General features: G+C 38.0%; 1 protein-coding gene across 1 annotated transcript in view; it reads left to right on the top strand.

The window, feature by feature from the left end:
* slc9a7 (solute carrier family 9 member 7) overlaps window positions 1-18590 on the top strand; it is a 36628-nt gene that overhangs the window by 7386 nt on the left and 10652 nt on the right. Inside the window, exons 4-13 of the mRNA XM_042483655.1 lie at window positions 2030-2106; window positions 3567-3679; window positions 3768-3873; window positions 4281-4422; window positions 4563-4668; window positions 7292-7380; window positions 8351-8464; window positions 8733-8844; window positions 9048-9201; window positions 18121-18181. Of these exons, the coding sequence (XP_042339589.1) occupies window positions 2030-2106; window positions 3567-3679; window positions 3768-3873; window positions 4281-4422; window positions 4563-4668; window positions 7292-7380; window positions 8351-8464; window positions 8733-8844; window positions 9048-9201; window positions 18121-18181 (1074 nt within the window). The remainder of the gene's footprint in view (window positions 1-2029; window positions 2107-3566; window positions 3680-3767; window positions 3874-4280; window positions 4423-4562; window positions 4669-7291; window positions 7381-8350; window positions 8465-8732; window positions 8845-9047; window positions 9202-18120; window positions 18182-18590) is intronic.

Genomic DNA, 18590 nt, shown 5'->3' on the forward strand with positions numbered 1-18590 from the left:
AATGTAGACATATTTATTTTCAACTTACTCAATAAAGTTAACCGTTACATGTGACATGTTTGCTTAACATGAATTTCTGTCTCAGATGTGAGGAAACTGAGCTAAATATTCAACATATATCAAAATGAATGATACTCCCATCAGCCTCAGCTGTACTTTACGTTATACATAATGTTATATAATACTTTATACCATATCATAAAATAATGTTTAATCAAGTTGTCTTACTACTTATAACTATATACTGAATATACATATAACTATATAACTGAATGTTGTGGGATTTACAGCCGTGATAGTGTATGCACAGGTTAATAATGTTAGCTAATTTTTAATTAGTCAGAATATCTCCTGGTGGCAAATGCAGTTCAACTGGTTTGCATAAATCAAACCAGTTTAAACTGTAATTACTCCAGTGATTAAATAAATCCATGTCTCAAACATTTTAAGTTTTAAGTCAAGAGCGCAAGAGAAGATACTGATTTTCCAGTTCAGGGAAAATGCTGCTATGATAAACAATGATTAAATAATGTGTAGTTTTTATTATAATTATAAGAATTGCTCGTGTGTCTCAGCAGTGCTATTTAGTGAAGTGAAGTATTTTTCTGATTAAGCATATGTCAAATAGGGTCTGCTATTATCATTATTGCTGTTATTGATGTAATAACACAGCAGCAGCTGTGGCTCAGAGGTAAAGCGGGTCATCCTCTAATTAGCGAGTCAACGGTTTGATCCTCCTCCTTGTACGGTAGCGTCAGCCACCAGTGTGTGAATGTGTGTGTGAATGTGATGTGTAGTGTGAAAGTGCTTTGAGTGGTCAAAAAGATGACAAAAGCTCTATGTAAGTACAGTCCATTTAAAGCAGATAATATTGATACAAATAAAAATAGTTATTTGTTATATTAATCGAGTATTTTAAAAAACAATTTTTGGAATAATTAATAAATTAGTTATAGATTAATTGATTAATCAAAAAAAGGTCAGATTAATTGTGAAAAATAAGATAAATTAATATTTGCAGATAATTCAGTCCTATCAGGAGTGAATAGGTTTAATCATTGTATAATGTAGTGAGACTCCAAAAACTACAGATAGTTTTTGGAGTCCTACAGACCATTATCAACACTGTAGGTTAAAATTAAAATAATCAACCATCAATCGATTGTTTCAGCAGCATTAATCTGCTGTGTCACTGTTAAATCTGTGCCAGCTGTTGGTTCTCATTATCTACAAGGTTTCTAAGGTTGGTTGTTAGAAATAATTTTAAAGCTACTGAAAATGTATTGACATGCTTTTTCCTGTCAAACTGTAATTTGAGATGGAATTTGCTGAGTCAAACAACAGTCCCCAGGAAACGGGAAGCCGCAGCACGCGTCAGGCTATTTTCTTAAATCATCCGTTGCAGTGGGAGTTGAGTTTAAACGCTATGCTAACAGCTCGAGAGGGAGAGACAGAGGCTCTGATGTTTGTCTGCCTCTTTGTTTGTTAACGTGTCGCCTCAGTTGATGTCTTCTCTAGATCAATGTAGCAAAACCGGATTGTTACTGATGTGCATATTTTTGCGTGGTTAGCTGTGTGTCACCTGACTGTGCAGCCACAGAGCAGCTGTCATGTACATCCTGAAATATATTAATCAGAGTATTTCTTTCTTCCCCTCTATTGGAGTCTTTTATGTTTTATTTCCAGATATCACTCCTGACAGTCAGTGAGGAAAAAGGCACGTTTCCTCGAGAAATCTGAAGTAGCCTTTTTTTTCTTTGACACTCGGCTTTGGAAGTGATCCAGAGAAAGTGTTTGTTTTGGATTTCTTGTTTGTTTTATAACCAGTCAAACAGCTGAATCTGTGTTTGTGTTTCAAGATCTGTTTGACAGGGAGTCACTCGCCCACCCGTGGACGTTAATGACCCGGGGCCTTTGTTGATTCTTTACGTGTTTTGTAAAAGAAAAGTAAAAAAAAAAATGTGTGTTGCCCTAACTTTGCTAACTTTTGTTAAACCTATTCAGAAAATGTGTTTTTCTTCTTTTCCAGAGACACTTCTTCAGGAATCTGGGCTCCATCATAACCTATGCTTTTCTTGGCACTGCCATCTCATGTTTTGTTATTGGGTGAGTGCTCAACTTCTGATTATGAAATGTCAGTTTAAAACCAGGAACTTAAAGGGACAGTTCACCTCTAGATTCAAACAACATAGTTTTCCTCTTACCTGTAGCGCTATTAATCAGTCTAGATTGTTTTGGTGTGAGTTGTCAAGTGTTTAAAATATCAACCAGCAGCAGATGCAAAGTAGCACGAAGCTCTAATTGGGTACGGTGTATCAAATAGTAACATTTATGTTTTAAACTTTACATGATCCCCTTTAAATATAATAGATAAATAAATAGTAATGTAAAAAGCTAAAAATAGAAAAGCCAAGATGACAAACATGTTACAGCGTTGAATATTAAAAACATTTACATTCAATTAAAACCAGATCTGAAATAAGTCAGAATGGTTGAAGAGTGTCCAAGTTTAAGATTAATTTTTACTTGTTCACCCCTATTTTGGGGAATATGATGCAACAAGCTATTCTGAAACAGACTTCCAAGGTTATGTGAGTTTAGAGTGAAAGGGATTAAGTGAAGGGAGGTAGCATGTGTTTCACATTTGTTTTGATCAATAAAAACCAGTTCTGTTGTTGCCTCACAGCCAGATGTGGCCAGCTGACTTATTTCTAAAGATGTCAGTGGTGGGAGCTGTAAGGATCACCAGTTATGAACCTTTGGTGATAAACAGCATTAAGTGACTTTAATGTAGAGGCTGCAGCTTTTCTATATGACATCTCCATAATCTAAAACACATAAAAAATGATTCAGCTGTTTTATTTCTGCATAACAAGAGATAACAAAAAGGGGAAACAATTCTAATTTCTGTATACCTTATTTTATCCTTATTTTATCTTACGTTTACTAGTATTATCAAGTGGATATTATCCATTTGAAAATGCATTCTTTCTATTCTGATTTTATTTTATTTTTCATGCAGGTTTTATGATGTCTTTTATGTGTTTTGATGTTAAGCACTTGGTGCTTTTAATTTCTTTCTTGTGAAACACGTTGGGCTGCATTTGTTGTATGAAAGGTGCTATACAAATAAAGTTGATTATTATTATAAAAAGCCAATAATTGTTCTCCATGTATTAGTCAGGATGTAATAGGGTGCTTAAAGTTAAGTTTGTCATCATAGTTCTTAAATGAAACCGCTTACAACAAGGTCTGTGGATTATCTTAAATAACCGGGTCATGATTTATGGAAATGACATTGCTGTTAAGTTTTTCAAATTTGGCGCTTTGAGCACCACACACTGAGTGCCATCTTTCTCCGTTATGTTACGTCTCTACGGCAGTTATCTCCAAAACTCTACAACTCACACCAAAACAAGCTAGACTGATAAACAGCACTACAGGTCAGAGGAAAACTATGTGTTTTTGATTTGAGGGGAACTGTCCCTTTAATGATCAAACCTTGCTGTTTAAAGAGAACTTAATGTACCTTTTTGTTCTCCTCTCACCTGGACATCCATCAACAGGAATTTGATGTATGGTGTGGTCAAACTGATGCAAGTGGTCGGACAGCTGACTGACAAGTTCTACTACACTGACTGCCTTTTCTTTGGTGCCATAATCTCGGCCACAGACCCAGGTACGACATGCTGACAGTCGTCCAGCGTTATGTGCTGCAGTTTGTGGCTGTTTATGTAAAAGATTTTTTCTTCTATCTGTATGTGTAGTGACGGTGTTGGCCATCTTTAATGAGCTCCACGCAGATGGGGATCTCTACGCTCTGCTGTTTGGAGAGAGTGTTATGAATGACGCAGTGGCCATTGTGCTTTCTTCGTGAGTCAGATTTCAGCCCTGTTAACCAGTATCTGCCAAACTCATCACCTTCTCTCGTTTTACACCGGAAAAATCTCTTTCTCTGCCTGTTTTTTGAGCTCCTTTTGCCTTCTGATGTTGAAATTCAACACTGAAGTGTGAGACAGAGCGGCACCGCTTTGCATCACTGCTCTTCTAGACAGACAGACAGACGGCACTCTGCCTCCCTCTGCTGGAAGATTACAAAACACCTACTACTAGAGATATTTATGAATAATTACATTTTGGTCTATAATTAACCAAATAATGGACATAGAAATAATTTTCGAAAAAAGCCAAAATGAGATGAGATGTGAATCAAATAAAAACATTATTGGAAATATTTTGCATTTATGACAAACACTGAAATGTTTTTTTGCGTATTTCAGGTCAATTGTGGCTTACCAGCCCAGTGGAGCGAACACACACATGTTTGATGCCTCAGCCTTTTTCAAGTCCGTGGGGATTTTCCTGGGTATCTTCAGCGGCTCCTTTGTGATGGGTGCAGCCACAGGAGTCGTCACCGCTCTCATATCCTTCTCTGACACCTACTTTGAAGTGAAAACACAGAGAAAAATCCAATTGATTCAAGTTTCAATTGCAAATAGGTGTGTTATTGTTGTGTTTAGTAAAAGTTCAAAACAGTGTTGTGTCTTTAACTGGACTCCCACGTCACCAAGTTCACCAAGCTGCACTGTTTCCCGCTGCTGGAGACGGCTCTCTTCTTCCTCATGTCCTGGAGCACCTTCTTGCTCGCCGAAGCCTGCGGGTTCACAGGTGAGCTGCAACGGGGAACTACTGTCGAGGAAGTGGTGGCATTTTGGGAAGCGGGCACCAGACGGCTTTGGTCTGGATTTCTAAAGACGTCTGTCAAACTTCTATCTGACTTAAAGGTCCAGTGTGTAGGATTTAAGGAGATATATTGGCAGACGTGGAATATAATAATCATAATTATGTTTTCATTAATGTATAATAAGTGGAAACTAAGAATTATTGTGTTAGTTCAGAATGAGCTGTTAATGTGTACATAGGGAGCAGGTTCTCGTCTACGAGGATCCCCATGTTGCACCGCTGTGTTTCTACAGTAGCCCAGAGCGGACGAAGCTCTAGTCTAGATAGGGCCGTTTTTTTTTTATGTTGCAGTAGCGGCTTGAATTTGCCTGGAAAGGCTTGGAAAGGGAGGAGTAAATAATCAAAGATTCTCATTCATCTATGTTATGGTATGTCTACAAAAACACATCAGAAACAACTTTACTTTCTTAATATTGTTGAAATTCTTCTGTTTAAAGCAAGTCTGGTTGCTTTTAACTTAAAAAAAGGCAAAAAATGTGGAAAGAGTTGAATGTTTTAGTTAGACTATGAATAGCACAACCTTTATTCAAATATTGAATTCATTTTTTTCCACTTTGAAATCTTTTAGATTTATGATATCATAATTTGTTAGTTTGTGGCCCTTTTTTTTTTTGAAAGAACATGAGAGGTACCTAAGTGATTTAGTATTGTATTTTATTAAGTTGTAGACAGGTTAATTAAAGAACAGTCAATTTGAAGCAGAAGAGGCCAACATATGCATATTTTTGGTCCTTGTTTGGGTAAAGCTCCAAAAACACTCAGTCCTTCATTTCCCATAATGCAGCTAAATTCAATCTCTAATTAGTCTCTCCCTGCCTGTTAAACATCAGCACAGTTTTAAGGTTAGGAGTTCACAATTTTTTTGTCTTCTTATTCTGTTAGCAAGAAGACATAGCAAGGCCACAAATATTTATGTATTTTTTATGTATTATTTTTATATTGTCAGCTATTTAAAAAAAATATAGATACCAAAATCTCTAAATGCATTTTTGGTAATGACCACTAGGGGGCTCAATGAGCCCATTGATCCAACTCAGAGGTTATTTATTTATTTATTTATTTATTTATTTATTTAAAAGGGACCATGTGCAGTTTAAGCATAAATGTTACCATTTGATGCACTGCACCAGATTATAATTTAGAGCTACTTTACATGAGGTCAAAACAAATTCACAGCACAATGACATAATAATACAAAGTTGTGCATGTAGAAGAATTTACCCACCAAACACCAGCGTTTCACCAAGTCCAGCCCAGTTCTTCTGCAGATGGCCTGCACTACCATTACCTCTGTGCTGTAAATGTAATCACCTCAGATCTTGACACGCCAAGGTTAGGACTGCGAGCCAATCAGAGCACAGAGGTGAACTAAGCGAAACACTCTTGTGGCTTTGTGGGTACTTTTAGCATCTACTCATTGCAGACTGCATCTGTGCAGGGAAAGGCCCTCATCTTTTAAACCCCAGTTAATGACACAAGTTTCCTGCCAGTGTCGCTCTTCTTGTGGCCAGTAAACTGGGTCTTGTGGGGAAAAAAGAAAGTGTGGTCTTTCAAAAGATGCTTTAGTCTTATATATTTTTCAAGTTGTTAATGATCATTGGTGAGTGCATTTTCTCAAGATAGAGTCATTTAATTCCAAACTGTCGATTTTGCTGAATAATGTAATTATGAGCAAACTGAGTGCTGGTAAACTGTCCTCAGAGAGCTCAGTCTGCCTGTTATGCAAATGAAATGTGACAGCGACTTAAATAGAGATTATGTAGCAGATGTGCAGCAGAGGAAATTAACAGATAATATGACACACAGTAGCAAAGCAACAAGAGGAATGAAACGCTAATCTTTGCTTCTGATGTCTCTACATTTATTAATTTTCTTTTTTTTTTCCACAATATTTTTATTTAGATTTTACATATTTTATAATACATCTTATCACCATATAACACATAATATATAGCTGTGACATAACACAGAATGAAGAATAAAAGAGTATTTAAAGAAATATAATACATAAAATAACAATAAAATGAAACAATAAAAAAAACAAAATGCTCCTCATATGTTAAAACTGGTAAGCTATACAAAATGGAGTACCATAATTTCAATTGCTAAATATGAGACACATTTAAAAGACAAAAAAACCCAACAAATTAAGTACATAATTTACATAAACTCAGAATCTGCATTGTCCACAAAAATGTATCAATGCGGTGATCATATGACAGATCTAAATCCTTCACATAATTCATAAAGGGACTGCATATGTTTTCAAAAATATTCTGTTTGCCTTTTAATGTATAAGTTAGTCTTTCTAATGGGTGGCATGATAACACAAATCTTATCTACTGATTTGTGTTTGGTCTGTTAAGGTTTTTCCATAAAAGTGCAATACATTTTTTAGCATAAAGCAAGCCAAGGTCTGTGAATGCACGTTCGTTTTTACTATAATTATATTTCACTGGATACAGGAATTTATGAATTTTCTATTGCATATCCAAATTACTCTGTCTCTTTGTATTAAATGTGTCTCTTTGTGTGTGTTGTCTCTCAGGCGTCGTGTCCGTGCTGTTCTGTGGCATCACGCAGGCTCACTACACCTACAACAACCTCTCTGCGGAGTCCACCAAACGCACCAAGCAGGTAGCGTCTGATCACTTCCCGCACACGCAGCCCCGCTTATTTTGGATGGTTTTGAACTCTGTGACATATGAACAGGGTGCTCGGCCCCGGTGCCAGATGGCTCGATGATCAGCCCGCTGTGACCTTAATCGGGGTTGTCTGAGGACATCCCTCCTGACACGACTGTTTAGTTTCTCAGAGGGAGGTCAGCCTTGAGGACGGGCTGCAGATTAGCACGAAGACACCACACAGGGTGACACATTTTGGGATGAGTGCTCCAAGTATTCTGGCAGGTTACTCAGTTTCAAAGAAAGCTACACATGCACATCAGAGAGGGAAGGTTAACCCTTTGAAATCTGGAGAAACATCACTTTCCTTGTGTTTCTCTCGGACGTCTTTCTCAAGCACGTACACCTTTGAATCCTCAACAAAAAAAGTACAAGACAAAAAGGCAATGAGCAATTTAGTAAAAAAAAGTTTCACAGATTGCATTAAATTTGTCCAAAATTAAAAAGCCAGGCAAAACTATATGTATTATTATCAAAACTACAGATTTAAAATTTTGTTGAGTAAAAATTAAAGTAATCATTAATTTAAAAAATATTTTAAATTATTTTTTTTCTTTTTTTAGGCACATTTTCCTGTGCCTAAAAGTGACAAATCCTTTTGCATTTCCAGTTCCTTCATCTTGTTCTTCCCGCTTAGAGCAACAAAATGCAGTCGGCTGAGCAGTCATCATGGCAGAGTGCCGCTCTGTCAGCCTGGGAGAGAAAAGAAAAACAACTCCCAAAGCTTTTCGTGATTCTGAGGGAATAGATGAGGCACTTAGCTCCAGCCAGAGGACCTTTTGCAGTGTGGAAACTCTGTGAAATCCCCCTTATTGAATCTGAACATTTCAACAATCTTTCTGTGGATTTTTTGTTTTATTCTTGCTGCGTTTTCATATGTTTCTAAACTGATATTCATAACGAATATTATATTTTTCACACAGCTCTTTGAGGTCCTTCACTTCCTGGCTGAAAACTTCATCTTCTCCTACATGGGTTTGGCTCTGTTCACCTTCCAGAATCACATCTTCAGCCCCATTTTCATCATTGGAGCTTTTGTATCCTTTTGAGACACAACAAGCGTGTTTGTCTGTTTCCATGTGGGGTTACCCCTCTCATGGACAAAAAATGTTTCCACACCTGCAGAACTGGGTCATACTGGATGACTTGGAGACTGCAGGTCCCTGTGGACATGCCAGAGTTTTGTGCTATTTACATCCCAAAAGATAATAAGATCATAAGAAAGAAAGATGTGAAGTTCACTTTCATGTATCACTTTAGTCAGGACACCTTGTTCAGTCAAAGAGTTCTTAACCTTCCTGTCAGATCGCCATATTCATCGGAAGAGCTTTCAACATTTACCCGCTGTCCTTCCTTCTCAACCTCGGCAGACGGCACAAGATCAAAGGAAACTTCCAGCACATGATGATGTTTGCAGGTATGAAAAGCCACTTTCATGTTTTTTTTCTTATAATTTCAGATTAAATGTGATTGGACAACAGTCTAAAATCTTAATGTATGCAATTTTACCATCCTAAAATTAATTAATAAATAAAAACACTTAACAATCACGATAATTGGAGGAGTTGCTATTTTTTTCTGTCAGCTAATCGACTAATCATTGCACGTGACCCTCTACAGGTCTGCGTGGGGCGATGGCGTTCGCCTTGGCCATCCGGGACACGGCAACTTACGCCCGTCAGATGATGTTCACCACCACGCTGCTCATCGTCTTCTTCACTGTCTGGGTGTTTGGCGGTGGGACGACACCCATGCTGTCCTGGCTGCACATCAGGTAACATCACAGTTTAATGCATATAAAATAAAATCTGCATTTCCTTTTGGATTAACCTAAAAGTCCTCAGAGCTTAATGTATCCCATTCATGAAAATGACCAATATTAAAAAAAAAAAATACCCACAGTTAATTTGTCCGAGGGTGATAACTTTGGTAATTGATCAGGGATTAACTTGTTGGATAGGTAATGCTGGAGGAGTGTTTTCATTCAAAGTCAACAAAAAATACATTACCTTTCATACAAACATACAGCCCAAGTGCTTGAGCAAAAAATAAATAAATTGGTTAATTAATTAATAAGTAAATAAATAAAACAAAAAATAAAAGAAATTGCAAGACTATTAAAAAAACAATCAAACAAAATAAATAATTAAAAATAACTAAATAAAATTCAATCAAAGAAAAGAAGATAAAATCAAAACCAGGGATAAAAAAATGTAAAATCAATTATTCAAACTTAAGAAAAACAAGGCTATAGCATTGCTCCAAACGAAAAGCCTATTTAATTTCCTTTTACAAATGACATCACATTATCCACAGAAAGATGTCATGGTGTGAAAAGGATTCAGACTCTGACAGAAATTTCATGATTTCATTGAAAGTGTGTATAGCTTTTGAAGAATGACCTAATTGTTCACACTTTACTGTGTTACACATACTGTTCCTTCTTAGCTTTTATGAAATATATTCTGTGAAAGTCATGCATCTGTATTTATCTCAAAATTTTACACAAGGAGGCAAATGACAGTCGAAAAAAGAAGAAACATTCAAAACAGAGCTAAAACTGCAGTTTCTGCCGCTGGATTGGTTAACTGTGGCTTCTAGAAGCTACTATCCAGCGGTGGAAAATACTTTCACTGAATTACTGTACATAGGTACAATTGCGAGGTACTTGTAATTCACTTGAGTATTTACATATTATACTAAGTTGAGTCTACTCCACTTCGTTTGCCAGCCACCCTGAAAAAAGACTCACTTATTTTTTGGTTACTGCTCTGTCTTTGTAGAGCAGCTACACGTTTCCTCTGTGTTTATAATAGTTTTCTCCTTATCAAAATCAAATCAAAATCTTGGAGGAGTTGTCCAGGAGGTGGGGCCAGAGTTCTCCGCTGCTGCTGGCTTATACCCACAGCTTTCAAATCTTTAAAGAAATATCTGCGTTTTATGTTATAGCAGATCGATAGGTTATACTCTTAGATTCAACACAAACTCATAAAATCAAGATCATTTTTAAAGCAGGGATGCCACCCCTCCCTTGTACAACATGATCGTCCTATGTGACAGAATAAAGTGCAACGTCCCTTACTGAATGTGGGACGTGATTTGTCCCAACTTTTCGTGCATTCCCTACTCTAATGCACGCGCAAAGCTTTCCATGCTCGAGATGACGAAAATAAACAAGCATCTTGTTGGAAATAAATCTTACAAAGACCAGTCTACCCCACCCTTCCTGAATGATGTTTGGCTAAAGGCTAAAATTACATTCAAAACAAAAAAATAATTCAAAACAAATAATTCCTAGATAAGAAACAGTACTGTGCTTTCTGATGAAACTAAGTAATTGGACATTGGTGGACATTAATTCACCAAAGCATCCCCCATCCTTTGTGGGAGGTTTATGATTGAAGGTCAAAATTAGATTTATTGTACAAGTATAATGATATTTCTGAGTTTTTCAATCAGTTCTTGGTCATTTTGACAGGCCAAACATTTTTCACACATCTTTTGTTTGTTTGTTTTACTCCTAAATATAATTGATGCAACTGTGCTTTACTTTTATTGACACTTTATTACCTTAAAAGTAGCAGAGGACTTTGAAATTAGTGTCTGGCACTTAAAATCTTATAGGGAAGGGCCCCCAGACCCCCTGCTTGATTTGTGTCCCCCTGGACATGGGGCCACAGATGATAAGTCATTTTTCCACATTTAGGGCAGCAGCCTTTTTTCCTCCTGAGCCAAAAGTGATGCTGAATCCACCGTTGAAACAGCTGTTTATCACCAGCCTGCCATACCACTAACTGCTGAAGATGTTATCAGCATTAGGTCTGCATGCCTATCTGTCTGTTTCGAGCCCAGCCTCACTTATTTTGGTCCGCCCGTGACGCACAGGGGCCGGGAGCCTCCATTTGTCATGATAAAGCGGATTATGGTCGCGGTGATGTGTGTGACAGCAGCAGAGGCGGCCTGAGCGAACAGGCTCTGTTTAATATGAGTAATGCCTCCTTGTAGCGAGCAGGAACTATTGTGTTAGCTGGAGGTTTAGAGCGCTGCCAAAATCTCCCCCATGAACTTGTCGCCATGGTAACCGGGACATGTGGTGCATGGCAGGCAGATATCTTGGTATCATCCTTTGTATATGTGCATACATTTACACATTTTGGCTCTTTTTGGGGGGGGGCGCTTTGAAAGGAGGAGAACTCGGACATAACATCACACAGAGCATTAAAACAGGCTTGTAGTGTTTCTCTCCAAATTTAATGCTGAAGAATACATTTGCAAGTGTCGTTTACTGTTTTTATGACACAGTCCTCTGGCTGATGAGTCAGACAGAAGCAGCAGTTGTGATGAGGCGTCGGATGTGGATGTGATGGAGGTGCTGAGATACCAAACATCTGGAGTGAGAGGAGACGCTGCTGGTTGCTGTTATTGGGTTTTGATGGATGGTTTGTGAGCGAGCAGGTGTGCAGCTTATCTTCGAGCCTCGGGCTGTAAAGAAAAGACGACATCCCAGTGAGCTCACGCTGGGTCAGGCAAGAGTTATAAGCTTCCAGCTCCAATGCAGAAATTTTCAGGTGCATCTATTCCTCTGAGCAACAGACACTTAAACATCTTCAAGCCCTTTTATAGACCAGAATGTATTGGCTCGAGAGCCTGATTTTAGGCAATATTTTAAAAATAATCATTCAATATATTAAAACAATTACAATTAGTGAAAGAAGTTTGAACTAGAAAAGTGCACTCTCTAGAGCGCAGATTTCGTTCAGGCGACCAGGCAGCTGACGGCCACCCGAGCTGATTGATGGCGGTCACTCTAGACAATTCTTGTAATTCCAGTAGACTCGCTGCAGCGCATTTCAGAAAAGCCCTAGAAGCTAAGAAAAATACACACCGCCTCTATTTTTGACTGAGGTGTGGCGCGTTGCACAGAGCATATCGAGTGTTTCTGCCAACAGGCAGTATGTGGCTATGTGTGGCGGTATGTAAAATATAGATAGAATATAATCACGAGGATGATTATATTTTTAATAACTGAAAGAGCCTCAAATCTTTGATCCGTGTGGTTCATAACTAGACTTAACATTAACTTTGTCTGCAGGCTATACAACAAGTACAACAAATAAACACACTTAAAATAGACCAAAAAAGAAACTATTTGAGTTTAAAGGCACAATTATCAAAGACAGATGACCAAATCTACAAAATCAAGCAGTCAAAACGCTCTGATCTTGAAATGTTCGCTGTGCGGCAGACAGAACAAAACCAGGTCCTGCCCGGTGAATTTGTCCCTCCCAACTGCCTTACAGTCAAGATGGCAGCACAAATAACAAAAACAGCATCTAATTAATGTCATATTATGCTTAACTTTAGTGGCTCTTAACATATCAGGTATTAAATTAATTTGCAGATGCTCAAAATTAGTTCAAAATATGACCAAACTTCTCTATAGATGTCAATTTTTGAGTCATGGTGAACACTAATATGTGCCCTGCAACAAGTTTTCTTATTTTCGGAAGCTTGCGTCCCCCACCAACCAATTAAGAGAAGCCAGCAGTCAGTGATCGTGTAAAACAGTCAATAAAACAGATTTTTCAAAATTCTGAATGAAGTAGCAGCGAGGGTGTGATGAGGTTAGACTGGAGGATAAAACAGAAGTGCTGAAATAAGTTTTTAACACTGAAAGATGCTGATGCAGCTCACAAAATACAATAATAAAAGCTGGAGTGGAAGTTAAATGGAAGTGAAAGAAGTTGTTTTTTTCCCCACTGGTACAAGCTTCAGTCTAAGTGTAAGAACTTAATGAAGGTGAAGTGAGTGCAAGTGCTGCAAGGAGTTTAAAATTCAGCCGAAGTTCAAACACTGAAAGGATTCAAATCAAATATAAGCGTAATAAATTGAGCTGAAAGTGAAATCAGATAAGCTTTCATAGACAAAAAGCAATGGGTTTGTTGTTGACATTTATGTGCTGGAAGCAGTTGGATCATCAGCTGAAGAGTTATATTTATTTCATCCAGTGTTTTTTTTATTTATTTTTTATTTGAACATCTGCTGAGCCTCTGTGCCAAGTCCGAGGATTAGTGCATGTCCCCAGAACAGAGCATCATATTTGGCAGAGACTGTTGCCAATTACTGTTTTGAAAACACTGAGCGGTCACTGTTATCCGCTCTCGTTTATGTCTCGTCCTCCATTAAACCAACACTGACTGCAACACGATGATATGCTTTTATTTAAAATGTTTGATTCTGAGAAATATCATATAATCGGGATAGTGATTTCGGGGCTGTTTGTGGTTAAACAAAAAGGATCTTACTCTTTAACATAAAGGTCTGTCTGGCTCCTGCCATCAATCAGGAGGTTTAAATTTCCTCGGAGGGCCAAATCGAACAGATATTTGAGGCCTTTTTCCCATCAACATTTGTGTTTTTGATCATGCAGCGCTCTTAGATAAGTTGTATTAGAACACTTTTTCTTCTGCATTTCATGTGATTGTGACATCTGTTGTATATTACATGCACTTATTTCGATTTATTGTGTTATTTTATGATGTTGTGTATGATTTTAGTTGTTTTGACTACTGCTGCAAACCAAATTGCACTCATGGACAATAGAGACTTTCTAGTCTAATCGCTGTAGGGTCCTCTCCATAATGTTTTAATGTTTCACGCTTTGTCTTAAAACTGGACCACTTCAAAAATCTTAGTCCCCATCAGTCACTTAGACACAAAACATGGAAAAATAGGAACCAGGTTGAAAAACACTACAGTTACTCTTTGATGTTGACATGCTCTATACTGAGTGTATGTGTTTATGATGTGACAGCGTTGGGATCAGCGAAGAAATGCAGGAAGAGCGACGCCGGCTCGGAAAGTGGGAGTACTCCAGGTGCTGTATCTGAATGTGTGCAAACTCTCTGGGAGTAACTGGTGTTGGGACGGCGTGTGGTTTCTTCGGACTGGAATCTGTCTTCTTCACTGTTTAGTTCTGTTTTTCTGATAAAGGGGAACATTGGGTATCTATAGAGGGCTGTGGGAAAAGCTGACACTCATATTTTCCAAACACTAAACTGGATGGATAGCAGGGTTCCCATAGTAATAGAAAAACTATAAAAGAAATGAAATATCCCAATCTTATTTTCCAGGCCTGGAATTGAAATTGATAGAAAATCATTGAAATTTCTGGAAAAGTCATGGAATTTTTCTTGTGTGTAATAAAATTGTCACACTATTTTAGGGGCAGAAATCACCAGAGGCCCCACAATACTTAAAATATTATCACAATATAATAATATGGCCATTTTAAACTTGTTGCAATATGTTGAGTATTGTGTTGGTACATATTTTGCAATATATTGCGATACATTACCTTTCTTCATCTGCAAAATAATGTCCCCAAAGCAAAACTTTTTCAACTTTTTCAGTTTTATCTCATAAGATAAAGTTTAAGTTTTTCATTTCAATCTTTTTTTTGCTGTAAATTGTATCTAGTAAACTGAAAGGCAATACATTTTATCATTCAAGAAGGCTGCCAACAGTTTCATTTAAAATAAAAAAACAATACCTTGCATTTGGGTATCCATATGATATTACCACACAAAAATCCAGCGATACTTTGCTGTATCGACTTTTTCTCCCTCATTGTGTAACACGGTGGTGTGTTTTTTTTCCCTGTGGATGATTTTTTACCATCACGTACTTTTCTTCTATCTAGTATTCTGTCTCTGTCTTCATGTTTGCCAGCTAGATAAAATTACGTTTGAGTTTTAGTCTAATAAGTTTGAAAAACAGCAGGCAAGCGGGCAAGACATTTATCTTTTAGTATCACGAGTCCTTAAATTTTCTTGGAAAAGCTTTGAAGTTTTGTCCATCAAAATGTGTGGGAACCCTGTGTTAGTATCAGAAAAAAACTAGATTTGAGTCATTAGACAGATCTCTCAAGAGAGCAGCATAGTTACTGTGACACAGCAGCTCTGGCAGATGTGCTGCAGCTCCTTGTGGAGTTACTGAAGCGAGATGATTATTCACTGTTTTCTCTGTGAGATGTGAAACCCAGAGTTCGTCTCTTTGTTGCATCTGTGTGTACTGTCCGCCAGCTTTTTCACACAGAGGTGCAAAGAACAAATCTCACACTGTGCTCCCCAGAAGCAGCTCAACAGACCAGTGTGAACTGATCTGAAAGAATATGTGCAAAAGAGGAAGGCGAGAAAGAAACCGAGAGCTGTGGGGCGAGGGTTCCTCCATTTTGACTCTGTTTATAATTGCATGTCTTCCCTAGAGGACAGAATCCCTGCAAATTGCTCGTGTGGACTGTTTGATTGGTTTAAGGAGGGAGGGAATGTTTCCAGGATTAGGATTAAAGGTTAGTGGGTGAACTGAAGTCAGTGTAACACTCTCTTACGTAAGTCTGCGTGTGTAAAACGTTTTATGGGTGTTTCTTATCAGAGGAAACGTGTGCTGGGCCGTGCTTCTCTTTGTTGGGGCCCTCCGGCAGATGTATCTTGATCTTAAAATCCACTCCTTCCTGACGCAGCGCTAGGCGGCTTCTCACCTCTTTGTTTTCACAAGTTCTTTGACTTCCATGCAACCTCCAGCCACCGAAGATCTTCTGTGTTTGCGTGTAGAGGAAGAAGTCCTGAAAGGCAGTCTGATACCTGCTCCTTCTCAAGTTGCTAAAATGGAAAGCAGAAAATGCAGCTCCTCATGCCTTCGGAGGGGATATTTTTTTCTGCGGCTGTCATGGAAAAGTCTAAAGATAACCATGCACATGAGTTACACCTCCTACTGTACGGAGTAGTTTCAGAAATAACCATGAAAGGCTCCACGTCTCTGCCTTGGCCCCTGTCCACAAGGATTAGACTCAACTGCTCCAGAGCTTATGTGAATTAAAAGAGACCCTTTAAAATCTGCTTGTGTTGAGTTTAATCCTTCTCTGCTGGTAAGAGACACCAGGAGGGAATTATTTCCAGCTATGAAGACTGAATATGTGCTGCAGAAACTTTAAAGCAGTTGAGGAAGCTACTGTCAGCAGCTAGTTTACTTGAAGCACAAGAATGGAAATGGTTGAAATTGCTTATAAGTAGGCGGGTTTCCATTAACCCTAAAATTGAGCAAATTGAAATTTTGAATATAAACTAATCCCAATCAAACACGTCAATTTTGAAAAAACTCCCAATTATCGCAAAAAAGTTAATACGCTTGCGTGAGGTGGCATTACAGGCGATTTGAAAAAGCCATATTTCGCAAAACTGCCAAAACACTTTTTGGCTTTTATAGGTCACATGATGCAGCAGGAGCTACAAGAGCTGTTAATGCATCAAATAACTCTTCAAAAGTTGAGCCGACCATCCAGAAGTTTTGAATAACAATTCCTCTGTAAAATCGTAGACTATCAGCTCCCAGAAATCCCTCATTCTTGGCTGCTCCCACATATAAGGTGCTTGCCTTTCCATTATCGCTCACATAACACGTGGCCTTCGATTGGAAATAATGAGGGCTAGTGTGATGGCTGCAATAGTAATAAACCTGCTAATGTTTTGAACATCCTTCGGCATGCTTCTTGGAGCGTTATCGCCAGAGGAGAAGTAGCAGAACATCACTCAGTGGAAATGCAGCCATCTCGCAATTGTGTCTTATCGTCATTTCGAAAATATCATGAAAGTTTTGCGCAAATGAAGCCAAAACAGAAGTGCGAAAAACTGCAGTTTTTCTTATGGCCACTTGAGGCTGGCTCTGAAACAGAGTCAATAGAGGCCAGTGTTAAAATGCCCTAATTTACAGCAGAAATAATCATGTTTACAGCCTAATACAAAAAACGCTTTGGTCGCTATGGCAAATTTTAACATTCATGACATCTGTACAGGGAAGAATTTTTATATAACTCACCTGTTTACTTTTCGTTAAGGCTGAAAGTATTACAGTATAACGTTAATGATACAGTATATTGAGCTAAAATGGGTCTATTTTGACTGAGGGATTTTTAGTGTGTACTTTATGCAGTAAATCTGGTTTAGTTTGTAAGAAAAATCTGAAAAAGCATTTTTTTTTAAATTAAAAGACAGTCACACACAACAACTTCCTTTAAATGTTTCTTTTAGCTCTTCTTGCATGCTGCAGTGTCTCTGTCTCTGGGTCAGGGGTGACTTGATGGTGATTTCCCCAAATAACTGAAAGTTTGTTTTATGAGGTTGTGGTTTTGTGTTTTGAGTCATGAGTCATAAAGTTAATAACTGTTCCAAATCTCTCCCTCACACTGAACTACACAAACTGTGTAAAACCTTTTTTTTTAAAGCTTCACACTGTTTTTAGGTGTATTGGGATGAATGCTAATTTGCAGCATTTTTTCCAGCCACTAAAAGGTTGAATAATCAGCACTTTGATGTGTGGGATATCAAAGAATCGGCTGCTGACACGTATCAGAGCCACAAAGAGAACAAACAAATCTGAACTGTGCAGCTGCAGCAGCCACAAAGAGATTTAGATCATGTTTGTGTCAGAGTCTCACAGAATCACGGGAAATACAAATGAAAACGGTGAGCAGAGGTCGCAGGTGGGGAAGTCACAGACACACTGACCCAGGGGCTGAAAAATACTGCTGATTAACATCTAACCAGATATGAGCCACATTTGTAACAATGTTTGAAGTAATTTATGTCATTTTCACATATTGTAAATATTTTCTTTCTACTGTCTTCCTGTGATTCAGGGTTGGTGTGGACCCAGATCAGGACCAGCAGTGTGGAGACAGTTTCCAGGTCTTACAGGGGGTGAGTGTCTTAGAAGTGATTTATTATTCACTGTAAGTCATCGCCACTGCTTTCACCGCTGAAACGATCCCACTTCTGCAAATTTATATTGATGCAGTGCAGAGACTGTAAGTCTGAAGACACGGAAGTTGTTTAATTTGTAAGATGGAAATGACTCATTTTCTGAGAGCGATTATGAAATATATTACTAGAATTACGATTTAAGTTGAAAAAATGAAACGAAACTGAACCAGAAGTTTCTCACAGCATGGCATTTATGTACGATGGAGGGGATTTGTCATTTTACTCTGAAATGTGTTTTAATCATAAATGCAGACAATCAACATAATTTACTTTAATGAGCAAGAATCTAATCAAACATCCATAAATCAATTATACTTTAACTGCACTCATAACACCAAACTGTATA

The sequence above is a fragment of the Plectropomus leopardus genome, chromosome 3 (assembly GCF_008729295.1).
Source record: "Plectropomus leopardus isolate mb chromosome 3, YSFRI_Pleo_2.0, whole genome shotgun sequence".
In the NCBI taxonomy this organism is placed as follows: domain Eukaryota; kingdom Metazoa; phylum Chordata; class Actinopteri; order Perciformes; family Serranidae; genus Plectropomus; species Plectropomus leopardus.